At 38.3% G+C, this 11,422-nt stretch overlaps 1 protein-coding gene across 6 annotated transcripts in view; it reads left to right on the top strand.

Annotated features, from left to right (window-relative positions):
* The first annotated feature begins 819 nt into the window (after nucleotides 1-819).
* The window catches only part of CDC42BPA (CDC42 binding protein kinase alpha), a 190,946-nt gene continuing 180,343 nt past the window's right edge, over nucleotides 820-11,422 (top strand). For 5 of the 6 annotated variants that reach the window (XM_086629900.1, XM_086629894.1, XM_086629880.1 and 2 more), the window contains exon 1: nucleotides 820-1,015. In XM_086629900.1, the coding sequence (XP_086486026.1) occupies nucleotides 820-1,015 (196 nt within the window). The remainder of the gene's footprint in view (nucleotides 1,016-11,422) is intronic. The other variant, XM_086629905.1, reaches the window with a different exon arrangement.

Genomic DNA, 11,422 nt, shown 5'->3' with positions numbered 1-11,422 from the left:
GGAGGAGGAGGAAGGGAAAGGCTGCCCGGGGCAGGACGTGGCTGCGCCCTGAGGAGGGGTGGCCGGGGGGGACCTGCGCCCCACCCCCACGGCGGGCGCGGTGGCCGCTGAGGCGCTGCCCGCCGGGGCCGCGGCCGGGGCCGGGGCCGGGGCCGGGGCCGGGGGAGGCGGCGGCGGCGGGGGCGGCCGGGGCTGCGCGGCCCCCTCCCTCCCCGCCGGTGTGCGCCCTGTTTTCTTCTTCCTTTCGTGTATATAATTACATAAATACATGTATTTCCCCCTTCCCGTCCCTTGCGGGAAGTGGAACGCCCGGTGCGAGCCGAAGGGGGCTGTTACACTTCGGTGATGCGGTGGGGCTCCGCTCAGGATCGTGTTGCATGATCTGCATTTTGAATGAAGGAGAAGACCTTTTTAAATACGTACGTGTGTGTGCCTGTGCACACGCAGAGAAATCGGTGTCAGTCAGTCTCGGTTGAATTTGAGCGCAATTATTATTAAAGCGTGAGGAGTGGCCGTCTATTTTTTTTTTTTCTTTCTTCTTAAGCATATTAAAAGATTTTTTTTTTTTTAGGATAGCTGTTTTCTTCTCTTAAAAATTACGCATACACAGACACACACTATACGTGAGTGTCTGAAACTTGCAAAGGTTTAGTTTCAGGCTGGGAGCACCGAGCTAGGCTGGAAATTAAGTACCGCCACAGTTTGACACTTGTTAAAAATACTGTTGACTTCTTTTTAAACAACGCAACCCTCAAAAGATATTTTTTTTTTATTTTATTTTTTGGCGAAGTAATAATAATCATTAAAAAAGAAACCCCAATGCAAACTGAAACAACCATGTCTGGAGAAGTGCGTTTGAAGCAGTTGGAGCAGTTTATTTTGGATGGGCCAACTCAGACTAATGGGCAATGCTTCAGCGTGGAAACCTTGCTGGATATACTCATCTGCCTTTATGATGAATGTAATAATTCCCCTCTGAGAAGAGAGAAGAACATCCTTGAGTATCTAGAGTGGGGTAAGTTTGAATGTGTTTATTTTGTGTACATCCGTTCATGTTCCTGTCTGCTTTGTATAATGTCTCTGTTATTTATGTGTAAGAGGGGATTGTTTATAACTCAGTGTTTTACTGGGAAGTGTTATCAGTTTTACTGTATTTGAACATGGTGGTGGTGCTAAAAAGAAATCCGTATTGGTTATTTGTCTTTGAGGTATGCATGTGAAACATAGAAATTTTTATATTTTTTTCATTTTTGACACGGGTCACACTCTGATACAGGAGGTGTATTTGTTTGCCTTCAGGCCCAGCTGTTGAGTTTTGTATTCTAAAGTTGCTGGGAATATAGAAGGGTGAGGGATAAATTCTCTGCTGCCTGGAAAAAAGATCAGTACACAATCTTCTGATTTGCATCTGGACTCAAATCTATACTGCTTTAGAATAAAAGATCTTGATCAACAAAAAATCCTCCAGCTCTCTTAAACAATACAGGTTTGAAATATCTGTGAAAATTGAGAAAATGACATTATCTTCTTTTACATAAATTCATTGCTGATTTAATTGGATTGATTTTCCTGATGAGGAAAACGAAGTTGAAAAGCAGGATGAAATTGTGTGTCTCCCAGCATCCTTTCCATTTTCTTTCTTCGTTTTTTGGGGAGATAGGGTATTTTCAGATTTTTAAATGTAAACAGGTGAATGATAGTGTTCCAGTTGTTGTCACAGAACTGCTTGTCTCAATTTTTTTATTTTTAATTCATTTTGTTCCTCATCCTAAACATAGACATAAAACAGAAGATGCAGTCCATAAGAACATAAGAACCTTGATGAGAACGGTTACTGTATCTGACCTTCAAACTTCAAAGTCATGCTGCACTTCTGCATTTACATGCAGAACCGTTTACCACATTTGCTTTGTAATAAATACATCAGCAGGCCTCCTTTATTAAAAAAAAAAGCAAGCACGTTTTCGAAACGTAACAGGCATTTGATTAATTAGCTGGTTGAGCTCTTCGTAATGAAGTCGCTGAGGAAAGACATTGTTTTGATAACTGATCTAACAACTTGAGGCTGATATGTGTGTGTTTTATTTTCCTGCTCCTCACTGTGGTCATACTGACATCTAAAGGACATCTGACTTAGTAATTAAGTTTCCTGTGCTGTTCATATTGCACTCCTCTTTGTTTTCTTATTATCTGGAGGAACAGGCTGTAGTTAATGTGTTCTAGCTAAGGAGGAAATAGTCATTAAAAGTACTTCTGAAGAATCTTCCCTCTAAAACTGTCACTGTGGCATACAGAAACTGTGAAAGACTGGGAAAATATGGTGGCTCCAAGGGTATTTTGTATGCGAGAACTTAGGGTAGCCTGTAGCGGATGTAGCCAGCTGATATCCTGTAAATAATAATAAAGTTAACCATATTGGTAGGATCAGAGTAATGGTGTGTTCAAGACCCGTCGTGTTGGGTGCTGATGCATTCAGTGGGAGCTGTTTGATGGATAAACACGTCGTTCCTAGGCCCTGACAGTACCCGAAGATTTCTATAGCAATTTTCACAGCCTGCTAATGGAAATAATACACTGTTTTGGAAAGGCTGGAATAAGGTTTTTTGCTGGCCTGTTTTTCCTGCTGCTGTTCCGCTCTCATGCTCCAGCTATGCCTTAGCAGGACTCTTGAGCTTCAGATGGGACCAGTTCCTCCCATTTCCAAGGCCGAGCTGCCTGAGTCCTCTGTCTGCTCCCAGCTCTGCTGTCTGGATTTATACCCTGAGAGTTTTTTCAAGAGGGCTTGTGAGGTGAGATGCAAGAGCAACAGTTTCTAGTACCTGCCGTTGGAAGTGTCTGTGTGAACGATGCCTTTATCCTGCCAACACTCACATGAGTTGTCTCTTCTGAAAGCCAGCCCTCCCAGTCAAACTAGCGGTCACTGGAATTTCTGTTGACATCAGGGGGTTGGCAAAATGAGGTTCTTTCAGAGGTAGCGTACCCTCCAGTGCTCAGGGGTGGTGAAGTTACTACCAGTACCCTGTTCCTTGGTATAATCATGACCTCGTATATCTGTCTCCCCAAAAGGGGAAACAATGCAAGTGGTTGATTAGAAGGAGGTTACATGTGGTTGTAAAGTCGGAGACGTGCCGAGTAGTGGCAGAAGCAGAAGGCTGGCAGCCAGGGTAAGGCTCTGCCTCTGTCAGTGACTTAGTGTTGAAGTGCTTTCAGCTCAGTTTTTTTTCAGCTTCCCTGTTTGAGCAGTAGAGGAAATACCGCCAATTTTACACCAGGGAGTTCTGAAAGCTGCTGTGTGTGAAGCACTCTTAGTTTTGAATGTACCGTATAAAATAGTGTGTATTATTTTATTTTTTTCCATCAGTGACATAAAACTTGGTGCATGATGTATCTACTGGTGGATGTCAGTTGGTTGCTGTCTTGGAAAGACGTTTTGTGGATTTATGCCAAGCATCCACAAACTTGCTTTATTATTATGAGGAGTGCATTCTGAAATTATTGGAACTGGTCTTGGAATGGAATGAACTGGTATGTTTGTGCATTTGCAAAATGCAAAGTACAGATTTACTCCTGAGAACCATTCATCATCTGAAGCTTAAACTGGTTTTTAAAATTTTTCTTTCTAGAAGTAAATAAGATTTATTTATATAATCAGTTATTTTTAAGGAAAGGCTAATAAATAGCTGTTTGCTGATTGTAGACTCCCGATGAACACAAAAACAAATAATTTTTTTCTTGCTTTTCAGTGGTGCAGTTTTGAGGTGCTACTGTTTGATTTTGTGGGGGTTTCGGGGTGGGTTTTTTGTGGGCGGTGTATGTGAATGTGTATTTTTATTTAAGGTGTTCTATGTCTGAAATGTTACATGCCATATTTCATGTAAGACTGAGTATTTATAGTGCAATCTAAATTTTAGGAGGGAAAGGGTTAGGAGATATTCTGGCATAAAAAGCTAATGTGGTCTTAGTGGTAGCCATGTGACTGCTGCTATATTTAGGGGAACTAAGAAGCTTCATGTTCTAGTCCTTGGATCTTTTAGGACTATTTTATGAAATTTTTACCTAGTTCTGTAATTTCTTAAAATTTAATTAAGCAGAGTAAAATAGATTAGAATCTGAACTGTTTGTTCGTCTTTGGTTTTGGATTGGTGTTACAAGATTAAATCAGCAAATGAAGAAAATAAGATCTCTGCAATGTGAAGTTGAATTTTACTTTTTTTTTTTTTGTAGGTTTTCAGTCTTTTTGAGGTGCTGGAAATGTTAGACTGGTTTGAAGGGTCAGGTTAATTTGTGATTTAGAATCTACATTACTTTTAAAATAGTAGGGTTTTTTTTAACTTAAAGTGAAGACATAATTACTTTGCCTGTTTTTATACATTATTAATTTTGTGACGTGAATAAGATGATTTGATTTTGTTGTTTATTTGATATAGGTATTTCATGTGCAAAGACAACCATGAAAAAAATGGGTGTATTTGAGTTCTGAGGGTTAAATCAGGGCACGTTTTGAGATGAAGGCAAGGATGCAAAACATTTTGATTTGGCTTGTTCTATGTATTTGATGCTGGTTTTCATTTTTATCTCTATTGATAGTTGTATTTGTGTTTTAGAAGAGGGATTGTCTAATTATAGCAACTGGAGCTTTCCAGAGAAAGCTGTTCAGAATTCCAAGCATTTTGCTTTTTCTTTTCTAAATGCGTGTAAGTTGCCTCAAGAACTCAAGACTCAGAGAGAAGTAATGAAGGCTGATAAGCTGAACTTGAAAGAAAAATGTAGTGATAGAAAGAAGCTTTTAGGGATGTTTTTGTTGTGGGAAGACTTCCTTTACAGTGGCACAGATTTGAATTGGTTTTAAAAACAAGCTAGAGCAGTGCTATTTAGGGTGCATTGAAAGAAAACTAGAATAAACTTTAACAAGTGTGGAGATATAAGGGAGGGAAGATGGGGGCCACTACCAGTAGCATGGTGAGGTCAGTCACGTGGCTGAATCCATTTTCTTGTAGGGAAAATGTAAACTGTCCTTTAGTGTTTTTTATCTTGTGTATTGTTTGGGTTTTTTTTTTTTTCTGCCAAAGGAGGGTTTAGAAGATGGATTAAATTGTTCTCATTTCACGTCTAGTAGAACTGAAATGTTGTGTTTATGCAGTGCGGATATGGTCATAGACTAGACGGTCATCATTGGTCTCGCACTTCTGTCGTTCAGATGTGCAGCATCTCTTCTGGCCCTTAAAAATGTTTCTATCATCATAAACCCATTTTTTTCAAGACAGAGCTGTGGAGGGAGGTCGTGTCTTCTTTCTGGCAACATCTCTCTCTCATGTTTTTTCTTAAGAAGAAATGATGTGCCCATTTTTGAGCTAGGTTTGTTCTTAAATATTAGTAGTAAGAAAAGAAAAGAAAATCTTGCCTCTAGACTCCTGCATCTCTTCTGTGTTATTCATCTGTTTGTAGGTCGTGAAAGAAATTACAGGCATTTGCAGCTATAAGTTGCTTATATTTTGTTTTTAAAACAGTCTGTGAAACCCCTCCCCCCTTCATGTAGGTCCTATTCTTAGCAGAGACAGCAGCAAAAGACTTGGCACTCAACTTCATGTTCTGTATTTTTTTGAAAGTAGACTTTGGTGCTTAGTACTATCTAACTAATTAGAAATACATTATTTATTTTTTTGAAAAAATACATTTTAGGAATTATAATCGTTTTTTTCTTATTATAGTCACACAAATGGGAACACCTCTTGGTCTGACACAAGCAAAGCCAATTACTAAATTCTTTGTGGGAAAGAATGAGCATTCTGCTTGACAAGGCCACTTAATGTGCGTGAGCGTATATCTAATTTTAAATGTGAGTTGTTTCATTGCCTGCAGCTGAGGTATATGGAGGTATGAGGATTTATCTGTGTTGAAGTCATTGTGGCATTCTTGATGCATAAATTTCTGTCTTTGTTTATGATAACACTTTACTGCTTACGTACGTAACCTGTTAACAGTTTGTGTTACGTAGCTGCAGCTAACAATTAAATGCTTTTTATCGATTAGGGTGAGAGAAAGAGGTTCTTCAATGTTCGCAAATAGAAATGACCTACAAATCTCCATGTTTCTGAATAATGTGTAATCAGCTTTTATGGAGAGGCAGTTTTATACCAAATTACTTAAAAAAGAAATTACAGGAAAGAGCCTATAGAATGGTTCCCTGTGCAGACCTTGGTGTTCGGTAGCTCTGTGTTTAACCTCTATACCTTTTGAATTGTCATTCATTTATTTCAGTTTTGATACTTGTCTTGAACAGAGGAAACTAATTACTGTAAGTTAATCAACAGTTATGATGTAATCGAATGAGCTGTGAGACCATCCAGTTAATTCTACTTGTTTTGCATTAGGGTTTAAGCCAGTTTCCAGTAGTGTGAGGCATTAACCCATTGTAACATGTTTGTTTTTTAACATATTTGCAGCACACTCAGTTTTTCAAACTTATTTTTGCTTAAAATTAAGTTTTGTAAGGGTGTTCCTTTTGGTTGGTTCTGTTTTTTTTTTTAACTGGCAAAGTTCGGAGGTATTCAGAGGCCATCTGACAGGCTTTGGGGCTTCTGTATTTATAGGTTGACTGACTTCTGTCCGTGATATCTGTTTTATTGCGAAGGAGTTTGCCTTGATTGGATAGAAAGCTAACTCTAATATTTCATTTTCAGGAATTTTAGGAATGCCTTTATTCTGTACAGAAATTCCTAGCATGCTTTGGTCTAATGGGGACAAATGGAGAAACACAATTATATGAGTTAGTCTGCTCAGTGGGCATTATAAACCTCATGACAGCACAATAAATTCCCTGTAACTGAGACATTTCGTGTTAAAGGGTTAATTTGGCAGTTTATTGGTGGGACCATCATAAAATGCACTGCTGAAGGTGTGTTTGAATTCTTAACCTCTGTGTAGCATATGACACTGCGTGCGTGTACCTGATTAAACTCCTTCCTCGTCTTTTGGCCCTTCTCTCCTGAACTTTACTGACGTCCTCTTTTATAACCTTGAGTGTATTATTAGTCCACAGTTGACTGAAAGAAGGTTGTTGTGCTATAAGAACAATGAGTTTATTTGGGCCAATATAGTTTAATGCTTTGTTATATATACATACACTTCATTTTTTTTTAGAAACATTGAGATAAACTGCCTTTCTTTTTGAAGCTCTATCTTGCGCCCATAGATCAGTGCTTCAATTCTGAATAGCAGCAGCAAAAAAAGTAATTTCACTTCATAGTCGTACCTGTGGCTTGATAGTCAAGTACCAGTGTTGTTTTGAAATTTTATTGTGAATAAATTGCAATTGCAGAATTTCCAGATTGAAAGTGAATGCAGGCTACTGTCCTGGAAATTATTTTTCCCTTACTGTTTTCAGAAAGTGGACACTATAAATTATCCTGGATGTGTCTTTGCAAATATTAACCCAATAATAGCATCCCTAATTACTTTTATACTGTAAAAAATTTACTATCTCCATTTGCACAGAAAACTTCTAGAAGGAATTAGATTCTGTTGCCAAGCTGTAAAACCTGACTAAGAAGGTACGGTGGGTAGCTGAAACAGAATTAAAAGAAAAGGCCAACTCCTAAACTCTGTAAGTTTTCTATTTTGGCAAAGCAGGCATTCCTTCCATGAGCATTTGTACTTGTTTAATTTGATTTTCGTTTTCTGGCTGAACAACTAGAATATTTTGTTCTACTCTGATCTAACTTACCTCAACACATTATTTTTCTAAAATCCTCGTTAAGCTGGGAATGCCACTAATGTGGACTAAAATCTTCAAAAAATGCAAGTGATTTAGGTCAGTCGTGCAATCTTTTGTTAACTACAAGATTTTTATTTCAAATAGTTTAAACATGACATTAGGCTTAATAATAACTGCAAAAATCTTCCATTCAGGCAGGTCAGTTTGCTTTATTTCTAGTAATACAGCCTAATTAGGTTTACTAGCAGTCACCATGGATAAAATCCACATGAGGTATATCCAGACTCCTAAGGCTTTGTGTTTCATAATTCTTCCTTATCCGTATCCAGACTTCCAGTTTGATTGAAATCAGTTTTGTTACACAATATCGTGGGTTTCTTTTATTCTTAGGGATCAGCTTCTTTCTTGGTGCACCTTCTCTCTGCATCTTTTTGAAAGATTTTTGATCTGGAGCTTGTAGATGTTATGAACTGCAGTATTTTGTAGGCCATTTTGAGGGAAAAACCCCAACCTTTTAAATGTATTTTGTTCAGCAGTTTAGTAAGGTAATTCGTTTTGTAGAAAAGACTAGGTAAGTTTATGGTGGCATTTGAAAGGGGAGGGAAAAAGCATTCGTAGATGTTAACAATAGTTACATTTCCTTCAAACGTTGTGGGATTAGGCCAGCAACAAATTGTTGCTCTTTTATTAGGTTTATTTTTCAGTCCCAGAAGTCTGGGCTCGGAGGAGAAGTCTGTTGTCTTAGCTTGAGAGCTAAGACACTCACTGTTGCCCTTCTTTCATCCTTTTAATCTTGAAGTCCCACTTTATTTTAGGCTTATGCGATTGTCCTGCTTGTGAGGTGTCCTCACCTGCAGTGAAGCATCTGCAAGTCTCCATTTCTGAGTTCTTCCTCCTTTCCTTTCTGTGTGTTTTTCATGGGTAATGTTATTCCAAAGCAAAGCTGTAATGTACTTACCCCCTCTAAGCTAAGACCTCCTACTCTTCTTCCTCACTTCCATTCTGTTGCTTTTTATCTGATCAAGATCTCAGTTTGTCTTTCTAATATGGTGTGCGTATCCTTGTGTCAGCCTGATCTTCCCATGGCTAAAATCTTGGTTTCTAGATTTTAATTGTTTGGTTTGTTTTTCTTTTTTTTTTTCTTTGTTTCTCACCAGTCATCTTGAAGCTTTCTTTCATGGTTTTGTTGGTCAGCTTCATGATATAGAGATTGTGTGTAGAGAATGGTACCAAAAAGTGGTCACCTGTGTGAGAAATACACACAGGCTTTACCGACAGGTGCATCCACACAGCACTTTATGTAAACATTGTATGTTTCTTAGTAGGTCCAGTACATATCAATTGATTTACTAACAACCTGGTGTAGTGGAGGGTGTCCCTGCCCATGGCAGGGGGTTTGGAACTAGGTGATGTTTGAGGTCCCTTCTGACCCTAACCATTCTATGATTCTGCGATTCTCTGATAAATCATTTGTATTTGTGAGCTCTGGTAGAGTTGGGGCCCTGGGCTATTTGTTCTGGCTGTTAGAAGTTGTGATGTGTTTTACTTCTGTGGTCTGAGTACGAAGAGACTTAAGTGAGAGTATAGCTTTATCATTTTAATACCAAAAACTAAAATAAAGAAGTGATGGGAAGGGTTGCAATGACTTTTGTCACAGGAATGCAAAGTGGTTTAAGAAAAGGTCATTCGTGCTGTAGGGACACCATATTCCAAAGGTATTTCCTGCTCTTGCTCATTAAAGCTCTTTTCACCTTTACCATGCTGCCTTTGTAAATAAAGCTGTGTGTTGTTTAAATGTTTTGCAGGACACATAGTAACAAGAGGAGGCGGAAATAGAAGTTGATATTTTAATTGTAACTCTCTGGTTTTATCTTGGGTGGAGGCTGATTTGATGGTGTCTTAAGGCTGGCTAAATCCGCTGATCTCTGTTTTGTTGGTGCTTATGTGGGCAAAGGGACATAATCCAGTCGAAAACTAACCCTGCGAAAACGTGTTGGAATCTGTTGATCCAGTTGCGTGAAGAGATTCTACCAGTGTTTGTGCAAAAGGAGGGGGCCAGGACTGTGACAGCCCAGACTTCAGTGGCTTCACCTACTGCAGCTCCTGTGCTCCAAGTTTAGAGGCTGCCTCTCAGATTCCCTCTAACATACAAGGAAGCTACAATTTTGAACCAATTTTTGACATATTTGGTGTAGAAATTCAGTGAGCCTTTTTGTTTCCATAACAGTTACCAAGACTTTTTTTCTTGCAGTGGAGAAATTTCTAATCGTGGAGTCTTCAAAAGAGCTAACTGATTTTTTGATGATGGCAGTTCCTTGGAAAAAGAAAGTGTTCGTGTATTTGTGTGTTTTGTGGTATTTGGCACAGTATCACTCAATGTCTTTAGACAGTTTTCCTTGTATGTTTTGTAACGGAAAGACAAGGATTCTTGTATTAACAGTCTTGGAATAGTTTCGTTCAACTTTTAGAAAACGCTTGACGTCGTTCTATTTTGTGATAATTTAAAAGGAGCCTTTTATAATTTTGGTAGGGACTGGCACAAGAGAGACTTGTTTTTGCTGCGATCTGATATGTTAGTGGGAAATTATAGAAGCCGCTTCCTACGCAAATCGAAATTTGCGGAGAAAATCATTATCGTTTAGCTGTGCTGTTTCTGTCCTAAGATGCTTTATTTTGTTGTGTCTCTCCACCCCGAATATTGGCTAATATATATATATATATTTGGCTAATGAAAGGTGTATTTCTAAACTTCTACTAATTTAACTCTTGAAATAAATTTAGGCAAATTAGTTTTTCTGGGTCTAAGAATTTGGTAGGCTGGCTTTTTTGGTTTAATTTTACTCTTGTGTGTTACTGTTTTTCTGAAAGTGAAGAATGACTTAATGTCTCCACTGATGATAATCCAGATTTTCAAAAAGCAAACTCCTACTAGAGTTAAGGTTACTAAGGAAAAATGACATATGATGCATATTACCACAGCTGGTGTGTATTATTTCATTAACTTAGTATTTCTTGGTTAACTTGATCCTGTAGAAACACTTTGACTTTGGAGTAGATGGACTGGGAACCAGTTGCTTCTAGAGACGTAGTTTCTTAGCTAGTTCAGTGAATATCTGTACATAAATGCCGTTGAATATATGCTGCCTGAGCTCATGGAAATGCCTGAAAAGTCTCTTCCTGGGTGATTTAGCGGAGGTGTCATCTGATCTTGTCGATAATAGCCTAGTGCTTTGACTATTTGGGGGGAAAAAAGGGTGCGGCAGGGTCAGGGAGTTGCTGATTTGCTGTCTAGCTTCTCGAATTTTTATGTTCCTTTTCTCCAAAACTAAGATTATTTAGTGGAATTAGTATTATTTACTGATAATATTACATTCACCTTGTGATCCTTGGCCCTACAAATAGAAGATAATCTTTTCGAAGAAATTGGACATTAGTACTTAATGGTGAAAATAAAGCAAATTTTTAAGTTTTCTTCTTAAGAGAAAAATCCATTTTCAAGGTTTTTTGTTTTATCTTGGTTATGTAGTTTGTGTTGTCAGTAAGTGTATTTAACCATATATATGATCCTAGTAATAAAAACAAAAGCTTCTTAAACACCCAAAAATCTACATGATGTGTTCCTGTACACAGTTTTTAAAGCTTTAATACATTTGATTCTAAACTGTGCTGAATTTGTGGCACTAAAACCTTTCAATGACATTAAACTGT

This window comes from Tauraco erythrolophus, chromosome 2 (assembly GCF_009769465.1).
Source record: "Tauraco erythrolophus isolate bTauEry1 chromosome 2, bTauEry1.pri, whole genome shotgun sequence".
NCBI lineage: Eukaryota > Metazoa > Chordata > Aves > Musophagiformes > Musophagidae > Tauraco > Tauraco erythrolophus.
This window is presented reverse-complemented; position numbering and strand designations above follow the sequence as displayed.